The sequence below is a fragment of the Vicugna pacos genome, chromosome 11 (genome assembly GCF_048564905.1).
Source record: "Vicugna pacos chromosome 11, VicPac4, whole genome shotgun sequence".
In the NCBI taxonomy this organism is placed as follows: Eukaryota; Metazoa; Chordata; class Mammalia; order Artiodactyla; family Camelidae; genus Vicugna; species Vicugna pacos.
In genome coordinates, this window is record NC_132997.1 from 5,330,650 (window position 1) to 5,348,121 (window position 17,472).

Sequence of the window (17,472 nt, forward strand, 5' to 3'; positions counted from 1 at the left end):
CAATTCAGGTGCCCAAACTGGGCCCTGAGTGTGGGAGCCTGTCGGTCTGACTCAGAGCCCAGGACTGAGGTGGGCGCACAGCAGGCCGGTCTTACTTGGCCGGATCCATTTCACTTCTCCGAAGCCCTGTGTAAAACATGAAGCGTGGACGGCCTGGTGAGCACAGCTCTGCCCTCAAGACCGGTTTCAACTCCTCTCTTCCCAGAGAACAGCATCTCTGAACCCATCCTGGGTGACCTCACAGAGATCACCCTAGTGGCCCAGGCTAGTGACCGGGAACATGTACCTTCCTGCAGGCAACCCCTGACGTCCACTGATGCATCATGTACTGGCAAAGAGTGAGTCCCTGTGCATTGGTCTAACAGCAGAGACTCTGCCAAAGGCCCAAGAGGTGGTGTGTGGGACATGCAGGGGTGCAGGAGTGTAAGCAGTGCAAAAGTGTAACTGGTGACAGGGGTGCAGGGGCTGTGGAGGGCGCAGGCATTTCAGGGGATGTGGGGGTGGAGGGATGCAGAATTGCAGAGTGTAGCAGGGGTTCGGAGGTGCAGGGAGTGTAGGGATGCAGGGAGGTGCTCAGGGACGTGGCCAGGATTAGAAGGCAAGTGCACATCCTTGCTGTCAGCCTGACCCCGGGAGGCTATTGCAATGCTTTGGGGCGGCGGCGGCGGCGGCGGCGGTGGCGGTTGGGAGGCTGCCCGGGCAAGCCGGTCGATTTCTTCTCTTCCCTGCAGCCTGGCCTGGGGTGGGGCTTGGCCGGCGGAGATTCGCCAGATGTTGGACTCCAGGTAAGCTTGCTCCTGGGAGGTGGGGCGGTTAGGTCAGCGGGCGGCGGCAGCGGTAGAGGGGCGGAGCGGGGCTACCCCTGGCGAACGGGTGGAATAGCTGCCATTTCCCGGCTGCTGGGCCTGGGAGCGGCCTCTGCTTCCCCAGGTCGCCGGACACTCCTGTCCCACTCAGCTTGCTGAGTGCGGAGTGGGGGCGGGGCCGTTAAGGTGCGGGGCCCACGGGGGGAGGGGGGCTGCCGCGGGGGAGCCGGTCAATTCGCTCCGCTCTCCCCAGCGGCGGAGCGAGGGGCGGCTTCTGCTGCCCTAGAGGCGGGACGCGGTTCTCCAGAAGAGCTTGCTCCTGGGAGGCGGCGGCGGAGGCGGCAGGGGCAGGGGATGTGTTCCAGGGAGCTGCTCCATTTCTTCTCTCCCCCGCGGCCTGGCTTGGGGGCGACCTCTGCCGCCGGAGATTTGCCTGAGGTCCGACTCCACGTGAGCTTGCTCCTGGGAGATGGGTGCGGTGCGGTCAGGGGGCTGGTAAGGTGGTGGCTGCGGGCATAGGGAGGCTGCCCCGGAGGAGCTTGTGGATTAGCTCCATGTCTGCACCGCGTGGCCTGAAGGCGGCCTCTGCTGCTCCAGGTCCCGGGACACCCCTGTCCCACTTTGCCTGCTGGGGGCGGGAGGCAGGGTAGTCAGGGTGCAGGGGTGGCGGTGGTCGGCGGCCTGCAGCGGGGGAGCGGCCCATTTTCTCCCATCTTCCCCGCGTCTTGTCCTGGGGGCGGTCGCTGTTGCCCTGTGTTACGAGACGCGTGTATCCTAGTCGGCCTGACCCCGGGAGTTGGACTTGGTACTTTGGGGGTGGTGGCAGCAGCGGCAGGTTTTCCCATGGAGCTTGTCCATTTGCTCCCACTTCCCCCCATGGTTTGCCCTGGGGGCGGTCTCTGTTGTCCCAAGTTCGCCGGACGTCCATCTCCAGGTCAGCCTGCTCCCTAGAGGAGGCCACTGTGAGGTCATGGGCAAGAGTGGTGGCTGCTGCGGGGGTAGGGGCTGCCTTGGGGAGCTGGTGGATTGGCTCCTGTCTCCCCAATGGCCTGGTGTGGGATTGGCCTCTCCTGCCCCAGATCACCAGACGCACCTGTCCCACTCAACCTGCTGGGGGAGGGGCGCCCTGGGCGGTGACTTTAAGGTGCGGGGGTGGCGATGGCGGAAGTAGAAGACCTGCAGCGCGGAGCCTGACAATTTGCTCTCCTCTTCCCGACGACCAATCCTGGGGGCGTCCTCTGCTGCCCAAGAAGCCGGATGCCCGTCTCCAGGTCAGCTTGCTCCTGGGAGACGGGCCCGATGCGGTCGAGGGGCAGAAGCAGTTGCGAAGGCCGGCTGCCCCGCCTAATGGGGCCACTTCTTCTCCTCTCCCCTGACCTGGCCAGGGGACGTCCTCTCCGGCGCAAGATTCGCCTGACACCCCACACCCGGTCTGATTGCTCCTGGGAGGTGGGCGCAGTGAGATCAGGAGGTGGAGAGGACAGGGGGCTGCCACTGGAGAGCTGGAGGATAAGCACCAATCTCTCTGGAGGCCTGACGTGGGGGCGGCCTCTGCTGCCCCTCGTTCCCAGGTCACACTTCTTCGGGTCATATTTCCCCGGGGTTGCAGTAGTGTGCGGGGGCCGCGGGGTGTTGGCGGGGGTATGAAGCCTGCCGCTTGGGAGCAGGGGGTTTAGCTCCCATCTTTTCCGCAGCTTGGCCTGAGGGCAGCCTCTCTTGCTCCAGGTCGCAAAGCAGTTTCCCTGACAGCTTAGCCACCAGAGGTGGGCAGGATGGGCTGAGAGCGCTGAGGCAGCCGCCAAGGCAGCGACGGAGGGGGCTGTCCCTGGCCAGCTGATCAATTTGTTCCCATCTCAACATTTGCTGCCCCAGTTTCGCAGAACGCCCTTGTCCAGTTTATTCTTCTCCAGGGAGGTGGGCGCAGTGCATGCAGCCCGAGTTCTGGGCTCTCCCTTGGGAGGGGCAGAAATCTCTTGTTCTCCTTTGTCTTTATTCTTCAGCGAAGTGGTTACTGGACGCAATTCTTAATTCTGAGAAAGTGTATCCTGTGTTACGGAAGAGCTGCTGGACAGTGAGTTTTCTGGGTGGATTTTCATATCAGCTGATGTCCCAGGCAGGCAGGAAAGCTATTACTCAGAGCTTCTTAGTCTGGGGTTGGTGATGGCCCCGCCATCCTCACCATGCTTTTTAAAAATATGTTACTCCCCTCTTTTTCCTAGGTGACATTTTAGGTTATTGGGTCTCAGATTGCTGGCACACTCATCCCTGTTCTCAAACATTTTTAAACTTGGGTGAAGTGATAAGTAGGGGAAGATGATTTACTGAAAGGTAAGACTACTTAAATTCGCATTAAAGCTACATTCTGTCAATCTTTCTCAAATGATTTTTCTCTGATTCTAAGTCCACGACCTAGTGAATGTTGTACTCCTGTGTAAATCATTGATCTTCACATCACATTTCTTGAGTGGTCAACGAGATTTGTTAATTAGATTATTCCTGAAAGGAAAAGTTCAGGCTTTTCAGAATTCCTTGTCTGATGTCACCCAGGCAGTCACAGTAGAAGACAGAGCTGATATAAAAATCCCTCAGCTGCCTGAACTGCAAAGCTTCTGGGATTACTGATCCCTGAAATGCAGGTGACTCTTGATGATAATCTGGGGGATGGTTTATATGATCAGATTCTTCCAGTCCTATAAATGGGTTCCGTGGCCCCAGCCCTGGGAGAACTGGTCATAGGGGCCATATCGTGAGGGGTGGGATGGGAAGACAATGTGTAAGAGCTGGAATCACTGAGATTCCACACTCGCTAAACACAGACTCCAGAGCCTAATTGTTGTCAGGTTCTGTTCTGGATTTGAGAGTGTGTTCATACATGATTCTTGCCCTTCTGGAGTCACTGCCTGGATGGGAGTAACCTTTACATAGATCTGTGGAGGATGACATTTAAGTAGATAGGCTGTTATGGTTCTCAGTGTGCCCAGGCTTGCTCTTCCAGGCACTCGTGGGACTAACGAGAGTCATGTTATTCACTCATTCACTGATTTATTACCCTTGAATTGATCACTCGTCCCACAGTAAGTGAAAGTAGGTATCAGGAAGCTGAGTTTTGTCCCCTGTCCTATCACTGATTGTATCTGTCAGTCGGGCGCCCTGCGTATGCATTGTGAAATGGTGGTATTTCGTGCCCAATGGGGCAGCACTGTCAGTTCTGAGAATCAGGGGAGACACGTGGGTAGGACAGCACCCTGACACACATGGCACCCCCCACCCCTTGAGACAGAATTGTCGATGCTCAGGTGACCCGATGTAGACCGCGGTGCTAAACCTGAGCATGTTTAGTGATCCTGGTGGCTATGAAAATACAGACTACCAGTCGCTACCTCTGGAGACTCTGAGGGTGTGCACCCCAGAATTCTGCATTTTAAGAAGCACTTTAACGAATCCTGATGAAGAGATCTGAGTGTCCCACGGAGAAACACTGGTGTGCGAGACACCAATATTGAGAATTCTCAGGGAACGGTGTCTTTTCAGGTTGGTCCAAGGGCCCTCACTTTAGACTTTTGCCTTGGGTTTAATTGTATGTGTTCAGAAGTGATGTCTTTCACTTCCAGTGCATGTCAGTATGCTCTGTGCAGGGATTTGCTCTCAGTAGATGGCAAAAACTGATTCTTCAGGTCACCGAGCTAAAGTGTGAACGATATTTTATTTTGGTTTTCTTTATAGCAATGCAGAGTCTCCCGAGAAGAGATTCAGACTGAACAGCTTTGTGTCAGACTTTGGAAGATGGCTGCTGCCCAAGGTGTTCTCTGGCAGTGCAATCACGAATCTAGGTCCCTCTTTCACTGCTACATCAATGGAGTGGACCACTTGGACAAAGCCAAAGCTGGTATCCCTACCATAGCCCTTTACAGTGATATTCCGCTCCAGGAAGCCATCAGAAGCAGCAGGTGGCCAGAGGAGGAGCCGAACAGACTCATGAAATGTGACATCCCCAACTTTATCAACACGGACCAGAACTCTTCCTTTGTGGAAAATGATTTCCTGATTTTGTAACTACCGATTGTTCTAGAAAATAAGCCAGTTGCCCAGAACTCACACAAAGACTTGAATTGAGAAACGTGCTTTGTCAGGTATCTTTCTGAAGATGCGAAGTCTGTCTTTGTATGGCAGGAAGCCCCCTTTCACAAAACTGAATGTGTTTGTGTCTGAGAGAGGGAAATGGAGACAGAAAGACGAAGAAGCAGAAGAGAGCCCCCTCAGAAGAGAGCTAGTTAAGGTGAGTTTTTGTGCCTTTAAAAAACATTTGGGGTTTTAGGGGGAACAAAGTATTTACACTGTCTTATTCTCCTCGTTGGAAACCTTGGCCCCGTCGTCAGAGTCAGCGGCCTTGAACGGGGGTTTCACGCTGCGTTTCATCTGGCGCTGCCACTTCCACGCTCTGCCTTTAGCACGTTGCTTTGCCTGTCAGGGTTGCCACCCTTTTAACTGTAAGGTGAGGAGTCTGGAGTGGATGATCCACCCCAACTCTGCTGTTTTGCAAATTTCTGATTTCGTATTCAGATGAGGCTGGGATACATACACCTAGAGCAGTATAAACCAGGCCCTACCTCCTGCCTATTGCTGGGGCATCCCTCAGGCCTGTGCCTTCTACTCAACCCTTTACTGATCCCAGCTTTTGTCAGGAGCCCAAGTGCCTACCGGGATGGCAGGGGACTTGTCTTTCGTGGTCACGGTGGCCAAGGATTCTATTGGTTGTTCTGAAACAACTCTTCCGAGATCCTCCACCCACCCCTGCTCAAACCTAATGACAGCCCTACGGTTCCTTTCCTAGGAGGAGGATCAATCCATGGTGCATTTTATGACAATCCTGTCCCCAGGAATGCACGGAAGTTTATCAGCTGAGTGAGGGGAGGTGCCTCTGTGTCCCTGTATCTCTGTCTGCTCACAGTTCGCGGCCACTGGCTACTGAACAAGAAAAGTGCTATTCACCATGTTGTGTGTTTTCCAAATGTGTAGGTGATGGTCTTGTGGCTCGTGCATGGGCTTTGATTTGGGATGGTGAAGGGCTTATAAATACCTCATCAACATGTATTCGAGATGGCCTGTTGCCACACAGATTTGATTCATGAAGGCGTCAAGCCTGCACACTGGTTTGGAAACAACTTGGTTTTGATCATTCACACTGCATGCATGACTCGCTGCTAATCTCTGGGTGTTTTTTTCATTTCAGATTTATTCACTCCGTGTCTTGCTTAAGCTGAAAAATACATTTGTTTCACCAGAATATCCTCTGATTCTTTGTTTACACACATCCAGTTTTTTTAATTCCTTTAAAAATGATTCTGTGTTTATAATGCCTCCTAATTTCTATCATCTCTGTGTTGCCAGTGGCCTGAGACATGCACCAGATTTGATGCCGGAACTGTTCCACCAAAAGAAATCCCTTTGTCGTAATATCTTTTGAGGAAAATATTATTCTTTAAGGCTCTAACAGTAAATCGTAGAACAAAGCATGGAACATTTCTTGTAGTTAATACATGTTCATGCAAAAAGAAATGATATTTTCATTAAACAATGTTGATTTTAATAACTTTTACAAATGTGAACATTATTATTCATAATTTAAGTAACCAGATAAAACCAGTTATTTATTATGAAGATTGAAAACTATTTACACAGTCTCTTAATTAGAAGTAGCTTTATTAGAAGACTGAAGGGTATTTAAAAGATGGAAAAATACCCATGATGACACCATCATTTTTATTAACTAAATATCAAGAACTGTGCAGGGTTAAGATTTAACCCTCTGCAAACTGCCAAGTTAGCATGAGGTAGTTTGTGGATGCTGCCAGAGGACAGGACACTCCCCCAGGATCAGAGACAAAGGACTTCCAGCCAGCACAGCAGGCAGCCTGTGGTTCAAGTTCATATTGGTTCCTGAGTTCCTTTCCTATTGCTGTTGTAACAAAGGACCACAGACTCAGTGGCTTAAAGCAATACACATTCATCTTCCCACTGTTCTAGGGTGCAGAAGTGCAAGGTCAATGTCAGTTGCTTAAACCAACGAGTGGCCAAGGCTAAGTTCCACACCGAGGCTCTTGGGAGGGATTCGTCTTCCTACCTTTCGCAGCTTGCAGAGGTGCTCACACTCCTTGGCCCAGGGCCCTGTGTCACTGTGACCTCTGCTGCCACTTTACATCCCTGTCTCTGACTATATAGATATAGAGGAAGAGTCTTCTACATCTGGTATGGACCCTTTTTCCTAAATGGACATTGTATCCCTATTTATGTGCAGATGAAAACCCCTTCCCTCCAGGGTGCGGTGGCATCAGCTCACAAGATGACCACTCTGGGCTTTAAGTGTCCTCTTTGTTTTGTCATCAGGGAACTTCTCTCTCCATAGTTAGCTCTGTATTACATTGTTGTTATATTTTACCCGGAATTACTGAAAGTTTTACTTAAAAGAGATCCTGATTAGCTCTGTTTACCTGTTTCCAGAGCTGAAAGCTTCAGTTCTAGAGTATCTGTTTGATTTTTCTTAAAAATACATTCCAGTATATTTCTCTGGTGAAAGTCTCTACCCTGTTATCTATTCTCCCATCATTTCCTTATTTTCTTGAATATATTAAAAGTATTTTATAGCCTTTATTGGTAGCTCTGATGCCTACATCACCTGGGGGTTTGCATCCTTTGTCTAATGCTCCTTATTCTCATGTTATCTGTCATATAGTCTGGACATGTTGCATGTCTAGAAATTCTTTATTACATGGCAGACATTGCAAATGAAAAATCCATGTTATCTTCCGTGAGAGCTTTTCTACCTTCCCGTTAGGCAGACAGTGTGAGGGACTGATCATGTCACTCCAATCAGGCGCTGAGGTGGATCAGGACTAAAGTGCCTTTTTTCTTAAAACAGCTTTGAGGTATACTTGGCAAAATAATTTTCACACGTTTAAAGTGTACAGCTTAATACGTTTTGACATAAGAATATCCCCAAGAAACCGTGACCACACTCAAGACAGTGAACATACCCATCACCGACAAAGCTTCTCTCCTGCTTTTTGTTGTCCCTCCCTCCCTCCCCGTCTCTTCCCCTGGGAACCATTGATCTGCTTTCTATCACAACATATTGGTTTGCATTTTCAAGATCCTTATATGAATGGATTCATGCATTATCTACTCTATGTTGTCTGACTTCTTTCATTCAGTGTAATTATTTTGAGAATCATCTGTGTTGCTGTATTAATAGCTTATTTGTCTTATAGTAGAGTATTGTTTAGTGCTGAGTTATTACTGAAGTGTTTAATGTGAGCAGTGTTTGTATAGACCATCATTTCTTTCTGCATTTACTTCTTGATGGATGCATGGGTTATTTACAACTTGAGCTGTTATAAATAAAATAGCAGTGAATATTTGGTTACAAGTCTTTGTATGGACATATGAGTTTCCTTTCTAAAGCACCAGATGAGGAATGTCTGGGTTATATGATACATAGGTGTTTACCTTTTTAAAAGAATCTGTTAAAGACTTTTCTAAAATGGTTGTACTATTGTAAATTCCTCGTGGTGTGTATCAGTTCTGGTTGCTCTACTTCCTTGCCAGCACCTTGTAAGGTCAGTCTTTCTAATCGTATTCTTTCTAGTATGTATGTGAACTAGTATCTTACTGTGGCTTTTAAAAGTATTTCTCTAATGACTAATGACATCTTTAATCAGCATCTTTTCATATGCTTATTATCCATCTGGATATCTTTACTGAAGTGTGTTTTCTGGCCTCATTCATTCATTCAGGTGTTTGAATTATTATTGAATTTTGAGACCTCTTTATTCTGGATCAGATACAAAGAGAGACCTTTATCAGATTTATGATCTGCAAATAGCTTCTGTCTATGGCTTGTCTTTTCATTTGCTTAGCAGAGTTTAGAAGAGCTTTGAAGAGTCTTCATGTTGACAAAGTTCACTCTATCAGTTTCTTTTTAAAATAGATGATACTTTTGGTGTCATAGCAAAGAAATATTTGCCAAACCCAAGGCCGTAAAGCTTAAGCCTATGCTTGTTCTCCTAGCTGTTTTATAGTTTTAGATTTCCTATTAAGATCTATGATCCATTTTGAGGTAAATTTTGTATATTTTGTGAGGTGTGGATCAAAGTTCATTTTTTTTTTTGTGTATCACTATCTAATTGTTCCAGCACTACATGTTGAAAAGACCCTTTCTCCACAGCATCCTTTTTGAGAATCAATTGTCTGTATAAGTGTTGGTTTAGTTCTGAACATTCTATTGTGTTCCATTATTCTATTTTCCTGTTTTACACCAACACCATAATTTCTGATTACTGTAGCTTTATAAAATAAAGTCTGAAAATCAGATAGTGCAAGTCTTCCAACTTTGTTTTTCTTGTTCAAAGTTGTTTTGGATATTTGGATCCTTTGAATTTTTATATGAATTTTAGAATAAGTTTTTAAATTCCTTACATCCTGTTCTGCCAAAATTCCACCCATGTCTTTGGCCGTCTCCAAAGCCACATTTTCTGAAGAAGTCTCTCTACATCCCAGGTGAAAGGAATTTTACTTTTGTCTGTGCTCAAATCACATTTGATAATATTTGATTACATTTAATCATATTTGGCTATATGTACTTGTCTGATCTTTCCAGCCATATAGTAAATCTCAAAAGATTAGGAATCTTGACTTGGTTCCCTCTGTGTGCTGAGAAACTAGTTCTATGCTTTGCAGGAGTGAGCCCTGCAGTAAGAGGTATCTGCAGCACACATCTAGCTCATTGCTTGAATATTGTCAAGGAATTCTGCAGATTTAGAATTGTTTATTGATTGTTGTCTCCAAGACGGCTCAGTCTTTTTTATTTCTATTGCTACTGCTGCAGTTTCAAAGAACAATGGGCTAATTATTTTCCAAATATCAAATCATACTCTAATTGTGTTGTCACGCAAGTTATGTGCTGCTGTGTCTTAACAACCTGCTTAGTGTTCACAGGCTCCTTCACTCATGGAACATTTGTGAGAATGTCATATCCTTAGAGATATCAATGCTGACTTTGGCGACCTGAGCAGCAGTATCTGAACTCACTCCTGCTGTTTTTCCAGTGTCCCCTCTAGCCCTCCTCCAGCCCTCCATGGGGGGCCCTGCAGTTCTGCCCTAGGAAAGCCTGTTGCTTCTCAGGAAGACTTCCCTACGAAACATAATCATGTCCTTCTTGTGGGGACATTCAGTCCAGAGACCTGAAAGCAGGGGAAAATGTTTAGCCTGCTTTTGGTAGAACCTAAATTCTTCCATATTTGTTAGAAGCAATTTCAATGAGGAAACTGTTTTGGCATCTAACAAATCAGCATAAATGACTGATGAGGAAGATCAGCTTCCCCATCCCACTCAGTCATCATGTTGATGTGACACTCACATTGGCAAACATTTTCTCCTATGAGCAACGTAAAGTTCAAGACGTTATGAATGGCTTTTTGTTTTTATTTCTTAGACTTTCCACATTCATTGTGTCTCGTGAGATTATATGAATCCTGCTTATTGTCAGCCCAGCACTAAACTTTTTAAAAGGATCACGTGTTTAAAAGGCTAGTGGGCAATTTTTTAGAAGACAGAAATCCTTAGATTTTGGTCCTAGAGTTGAATCTTGGTTAGTGGTGAATGAAAATTCCCGTTAAAATTTTAAATTCAGTGATATAAAGTCTTAAAAATAGTTAAATATTAGTCAATTTCATTAAACACTATAAGAGTTATTTACCTTTAAGCCTGTTTCTGGGGCAATTTTGCAATGATTCCCTCCCTTTATCGATTCCCTCTTTATCAGAATCCTTGAGAGGCCCCTGTCATCATTGTCACTATCGTCATCATCATCATGGAACTGATTCTTCTGGATGATTCTAGGAAAATAAAGAGATGGACGGGATTATGAGTAGGACAGTGTGTGCATATAGAATAAGAACAGCTGTCAGACATTAGATGCAAGATACCCATTTCATTTAGAGAAGAATGTGGTCATGAAATCCTGATGTGGTGAATGAAGGAAGCGGTGGGAACAGGATAGTCAATGGAAAGGAGGAGGAAGTGAGTGAAGTTGAGAGCATAGGTCCTTGGTTAGTTGATCAGCACATTGGTGAGAATGAGAGGAGTGTGATGGCAGAATCATGTCCCTCCCCGGCCACAGGGTAGCCACCTGTGACATGTTACTGTACATGGCAAAAGGGTTGACAGATATTTTAGGATAAAAATCTTAGAGGATTTCTGTCTCCTAAATTGTCTATTAGTTAGCCTTTTAAACCCATGATACATTATTAAAGATTAGTGCAGGGGCACAAATAAAAAGGATTCATATAATCTCACCAGACATACTGAATGTAGAAAGGATAAGGAAGAAAAACAAAAAGGCACTTATAAGTGCCTTGAACCATAAATTGCTCATGAGAGAAAATGTTACACAAGGTGAATGTCACAGCCACATACATACTGACTGAGTGGGATGGGACAAGGGGATCCTGAGATGAGACAATAGGGTGAGTAGCCCGGATTGTCCAGGTGGGCCCAATGTAATCACAGGTGTCCTTAAAATGGAGGATATTTCCCAGCTGAGTTTAAAATCAGAGGGAGGTGTAGCGATGGAGCAATGTTCAGAAAGGCTGCTGACCATGAAAATGGAGGAAGTTGAGGGGCACAAGCTATGGAAGGTGGGTGACCTCTGTAAACTGGGGGGAAAAAAAAGGAAACATTCTCTTCTAGACCCTCTAGAAGGAAGGAACCCTGCTGGTACCTTGAATTTAGCCCAATGAGAACTGTGTTGGATCTCTGACCTACACAGCCATAAGCTGAAAATTCTGTGCTAGTTTAAGCTATTAAGCTTATGGGAATTTGTTACAGTGGTAATAGGAAAATAACATAGTGAGCGGTAGTGTAAGGGATTAAAGGTGTAGGATCGGGTGTGGAGAGAATTCTGACATTTACACCTAAAAAACAACCAGGTGAAGTGGGAAGGTGATTTAAGGAAGACCTACCTGGCAGGGCTGTCAAGCAGACTGGAGCGAGCGAAGCCTTGGAGTTAGAGGAATCAATTAAACCTCTACAAGGAAAATAAGAAATAAAATGTAACAGGGCTTCAGTGTTAGTAGATGTAGGAATGGAAATGGGTAGAGAGATATAAACATTATTTTGAAATTAGCTACAGGTTTGATGACTGCATGTTTGGGAGAGTTAGCCGATGTGTGGATTGAATGCATCCCCTCAAAATCCATCTGTCGATACCTCATCTCCCAGGGTGATGGTACAGGGAGGCGGGGCCTTTGCGAGGTGATTAGTAGGATAAAATGAGGTCATGAGAGTAGAGCCCTCATGAATGGTATTAGTGTTCTTATACAGGGCCCCAAAGTGCTTGCTTCTCTCTCCTCTCTGGGCCATGAAGACAGTGGGAAGACAGCCATCTTCGAGCTGGCAATCCTCTCCCAGATACATTGACCTTGAAAGCCTCAGCCTCCAAACCGTAAGGAATATGCTGGTTGTTTAAGCCACCCGACCCACGGTAATTTGTTACAGAATCCCAGACTGACGAAGACAGTGGAGAATGCCACTGCGTTTGGCACTGATTGCCTGGAGAATGCTGAAACCCAGGGAAGTGGGCAGCACAGACGTTTACTCATTTAATCCTGCCAACACTGTAGGGGATAGAGTCAACATATTCCTCGCTATTTAAAAGGTAAGGAAAAAGAGGCACAAATAATAACAACGACAACGACAACAACAACAACAATAACAATAATTTGTCCAAGATTCACACAGAACTCCCTGGAGGGAGAGTGAGAATTAATACTTATGCAGGCTGGCCCCAGAGCCCCTGCTCATAACTAATAAGTCAGATCACCTTGCTTATTGGGATCAGTTTTTTCAACTGTGATATGAGTGTACTGTGTCCAGTAACTTATAATTTCAAAATACCTCACTGTAAGGGAATCATTAGTTGCAGGCATTACAAACCACAGAAAGCTAGACATACAAAAATAACTTGTTAGGGCAAGATAACCAATAATGTTTTTAAATATTATACCTGCTGACCCTTTGCAATAAAGTGTTTATTTATAATTCTGTCTGGCTACAGAATAACATCATAATCCTGCATGTGGCTGGTGGCTCCCGTGTTGGACAGCACGGGTCTAGAGAATTTAAATAACTTGCCCAGCCTTGCCCAGGAAGCTCGTGGTGGGATCAGAACTATAGTCTGGGACTGTTCCTTCCTATCCAACAAGTCCCTCATGGAAGTTTAGAAGCTTCTCCTTTGGTGCCCAGATGTCTATCCGTACTTATGACATCTTGTCAGGTGCCCCGGCCTGCTCCTGAACATCAGCCAGAACCCACTTCTGCTCTTTTTTGGCGAGGTAATACCTTCTAGCAACTTTCATTACCTTCTTGGCATCAGTTCTTACCTGGAAGGGTAGTGGCTAGAGATGGAAATGTGTCCACATGACAGGTTTTTCAAAAATATAGTAGGAGTGGTCAAGAGAAGAAAACCTCAGGAATACGAGTGGAAGCATGTCATTTAATATACCAAATGCGTACTTTCAATGTATGTTTGTGTTTCCGAGTCCAGGCTTGTTCTACTCGTGTATTACAGGCCAACACATCAGGAGACAAGGATTTGGGGCAAGAAAGAGCGGCTTAAATTTGTAAAGCCAGCGGAGAAGATGGTAGACCAATGTCCTGGAGAACCATCATCCCAAATCTGAATTCAGGCTCTTATATTAAAAAGGGGAAGCGGGAATGCTTGGTTGTTGCAAACTTGGTGTATGAATTCTTTGTTGTTAGAATCCTTTGTTCTTGCAGCTCTTCACCTGGGTCAGATCCGTGTAAACCTCCAACAAGCAAATGTTATTTTCTATTCTGTATCTTGTTATCTTTATACGAATGGAAAAGTGTTAATATCCTTCAAAGTCAGAGCCTTGAGAATAGGGTCTCCTGTATATTTCAGGATCTAGGCTACATTGTTTCACAAAAGGTGCAGAAACAACAAGACTAAGCCTAGGACACAGGGCACAGGGTTAAAGTCAAAGGAACAGATCTAATATGGAGTCAGATTTCTTCTTTCCTATTTCAGTAGTGCCATGGGGAAGGCACTTTGGGCAGCTTTCTGTAGGGTCCTGGAGGCTTTCTCTCTCAGCCTCTGTGCACCTCTATTGAAAACCGGTCATCGCTATTGGCCTGCTGGAAAACCACTCCGCCTGTTTTGCCCTGAAGTTGTGTTCTGTTTATAACTCATCTCTACTCCTTGGAAAACAACTCAATAAAGACTCAGTTGGTTTTCCACCAGCCCTGGGCAGGGGTGAGGGATAGCATGTTATTATTTTATAAAAAAATATATAAAAGAAGTTTTAAGACAACACTGGACACATAGGAGAGAGACAAACAATGCTTCCTGGCTTAAATCAAAAGTGATGACTCAGTGAGTCTATGGCTGCTGTATTTGCTGAGCTAGTTACTCCTTTGCTCCATTACACATTTATTTTAACTGAAAAAGAAATATATGCATATGGATAAAAAAATTCAAACAGAGCAAAAAATACTCAAGTGAAAGAACTTTTCCCTCATCCTCTGTTCCTACACGCCTCCCTGGAGATGCCAATGTTTACAATCCTTTGTGTGCTTTTCCAGATATGCTATGCACGTTCCCACCAATGTATGTAAATTCCTTTAAAGTTTTACTTATTTTTAACTTAAAGGGACTTAAATCCTCAAGTGGCTTCTGCCACAGTAATAGAAAAGAAGAAATCTGACTCCATATTAGATCTGTTCCTTTGACTTTAACCCTGTGCTCTGTCTCCTAGGCTTCATCTTGCTTGTAAAACAATGTTGCCTAGAGCCTAAAATATACAGGAGAGCCTATTCGGAAGGCTCTGACCTTTAAGGGTATTTAACACTTTTCCAATCATATAAAGATAACAAGTTGCAGAATAGAAAATAACGTTTGTTTTGTTGGAGGTTTACAGGGATCTGACCCAGGGAGATAGCTGCAAGAACAAAGGATTCTAACCAGAAGGAATTCCTACACCAAGAAGTTTGCAAAAACCAAGCACATAGGAAAGCAGCCTGAATTCTGACTTGGGGAGATGGTTTTCTAGGACATTAGTTTGCCATCTAGGTCTACAGAAACTTGCTATTCCATGCCCCAACACTTGGTCTCCCAACTTACTGGCCTGTCCTGCACTGAGGAGAATGAATTTGGACTCAATAACACTTCTACCTACCTAGCAAGCTGGGTACTGGGACTGAGGGCAGCTCTCCCACACACAGGGGCCTAAGGTGAGCCCTTGATTATTCCCAGAGGTTGGGGTGTGGTTTACCCAGGAGGGATGGGGACTATACACCAACACTCAGGCAGTCTGCTCCTTCTGGGGCTCTGACATTTTACCTCCCGCTCCCTGCCAGCCCAACACTTGGGACAGTGGAGCTAAGGCAGAGATCGTGCCTGCCTGTTTCCCAGCGTGTAAAAGGGGAACATGTACTCTTCCCAAGGTAGTTCTGAGAAACAACACCTGCGGGTGCTTGGTTCCCGGAGCAACAGTAAACCTAGCTCCTTGTGGGGGCAACGGGTGTGATACCCGTAGGGTTTCTGCAGAGACCTTAGCTGGAGGGCTGGGCCAGGGACGTAAAATATGAGCTGTGGGCAATGACGGGTTAGAGAAGGGTGTATAGGCAGGACTGCTGCCTCCTTCGGGATGCCCCAAGAGGTAAAACGCTTTCTCCCCATCTCTGCTACTCCCCTCCCAATTCCAGATAACTGCCTTCTCTCTGCTCCTCCTGTCCATGTGTCTCCCTCCACTTTTCCCCTCCTCCCCTCCTCCTCCCCTCTTCTCCCTCCCTCGGTTCCCCTTCTCTCTCAGGACCCAGAGCAGATCGATGGCCCTCCTGCGCATGCGCAGTCGCTGCCAGCTGGACCGCGGTTTGGAAGCTCCAGCTCCGAGCCGGGGATCGGCCCCAATGGCTTCTCAGCTCTGTCGCCCTGTAGGCCTTTGGCTCCTGCCTGGGGCCGGGGCCTCTGGCTGTGGAAGTGCAAGGTGAGGGGATATCGGGAAAGGGGTGAGGCGGCTGCGGGAGGGCGGTCGGCGTGTCACAGCCCCCCAGGGCGCCAGTCAGCGTGTGTTCAGCTGGATTGCTCGGGCCAGGCCCCTCTGCCCGCGCCACCTGCCCTGGCGCACCGGCCACAGCTGCCCAGGGCCAGGTGTGCCCCTGCCGCCTCTTGACCCAGCCGGGCTCCCCTCAGTCCGCGGCTGGCGTCCCCTTCCCCTCTCCCTCCCTCGAGTCCTCTCCTCCCGGGCTTCCTCTCCTTGGCCGCCGACCCGTCCCCACCACTGGGCGGGCTGTGTCCCGGGCGGGCGGGGTCTGCACACCCGGACGGGGCGGGCGGCTTGGGCTGGGGCTGGGGCTGGCCTCCAAGCGGGGCTGCAGCCCGCGTCCCCCACCCCGCTCTCCCTGCCCCGCGACCCCGGGGCTGCCTTCCTCTCCCTTTCCCGATCCCTGAGGTCAAGATTAGCGGCGTGGGCGCTGCTCCCTGGGCTGAGAGCCCGCGGCTGTAATGCCCAGCTTCTCCTGGTGGAGTCGGGAAAATGGAGCAGCAGTGCTGAGGGAGCTTCTGTCTCCTTGATCAGTATTTCTGCCCCAGGTAAGTACCTTGAACTCTTTCAGGTGTTATGATGGCGGTGCTTGTTGATGTAACGTGTTTTTATACTGAGAGGAATTACAGTGGTGAAAGCAGGGCTTTGTTCAGTTAAAAATGAGCTGAAGGCATGAGGCTGTCTCATCCTCCATCCTTCACTCTCCCAGGGTGAAACGTGAGACCGTTGATCTTAAAAAGATACTTATAGTCCCTAACTAGTCCAGCCCAGCTATTGTGTGTTAACAGGAACAGCACAACCCGAGGCGTTGGAGACCCAGTGACACTGCACTACTAAAGAGCTCCTGGCAAAATCTGGTTTGTTTTGTTTTGTTTTGTTTTTCTTTGTTTTTCTTAAATTGTGGGACAGACTAGTAGTATAGAGGGAAAAATAATTGGCAAGAAGGATTTTTTCATATAACAGCTTTATTGTGATATTGTTCACACACCATGAAGTCCACCCACTTAAATGTTACAATTCAGCAGCTTTTAGCATATTCACATTTGTGCAACCATTATTATTCCAGAACGTTTTCATCACATCAGAAAGACCAGTTGAAATGCATGACCTATCCACCCCTTCCCAGTGGTGGTTCTAAAGAAGTTTCTTGGCTGTTCCTGACCATAAATTAACTTGTTACATTCCATGAAATATCTAGGAGGAATTCTAATCAGAATTGCAATGAATCTGTCTATCAAAGCAGGAAGAATTAATGTCTTTATGGCATAAACTTCTACACATGAATATATCTGGGACCCTATCTTTTCATCTATCCAGAGCCATGCCTATGGGAAATCCTCATTAATTCTTGGGTTTGTGAATGATGAGGCTCAATACATCATTAGATGCAACTGTAGCCTTTCACTGAAGAGAAAAGTAACCTCGTAGAAGCCAAGTGATTCTCTGATGGTTAGAATGAGTGACCGCCAGTGCTGGAGTGTTCGAGTGGACTTGGTGCTTGCAGAGTTCTCCACCACCTACAGCTAAGGGGATTACCGTGTTCTTTTACT

General features: G+C 46.9%; 1 protein-coding gene and 1 long non-coding RNA gene across 3 annotated transcripts in view; both read left to right on the forward strand.

The window, feature by feature from the left end:
• Nucleotides 1-1,111: 1,111 nt before the first annotated feature.
• LOC140699611 (uncharacterized) lies at nucleotides 1,112-4,657 on the forward strand. The gene is made up of 3 exons (XR_012077823.1): nucleotides 1,112-1,256; nucleotides 3,026-3,134; nucleotides 4,530-4,657. It is a non-coding gene; the product is annotated as an uncharacterized lncRNA (long non-coding RNA).
• A 200-nt stretch (nucleotides 4,658-4,857) lies between these two features.
• The window catches only part of LOC140699562 (uncharacterized), a 48,227-nt gene continuing 35,612 nt past the window's right edge, over nucleotides 4,858-17,472 (forward strand). The window contains exons 1-3 of one of the 2 annotated variants that reach the window (XM_072972217.1): nucleotides 4,858-5,082; nucleotides 12,357-12,516; nucleotides 15,692-15,865. In XM_072972217.1, coding sequence (XP_072828318.1) covers nucleotides 15,708-15,865 — 158 coding nt within the window. In that variant the 5' untranslated portion in view covers nucleotides 4,858-5,082; nucleotides 12,357-12,516; nucleotides 15,692-15,707. Of the gene's footprint in view, nucleotides 5,083-12,356; nucleotides 12,517-15,691; nucleotides 15,866-16,408; nucleotides 16,471-17,472 lie in introns of those variants that run through there. The other variant, XR_012077728.1, reaches the window with a different exon arrangement.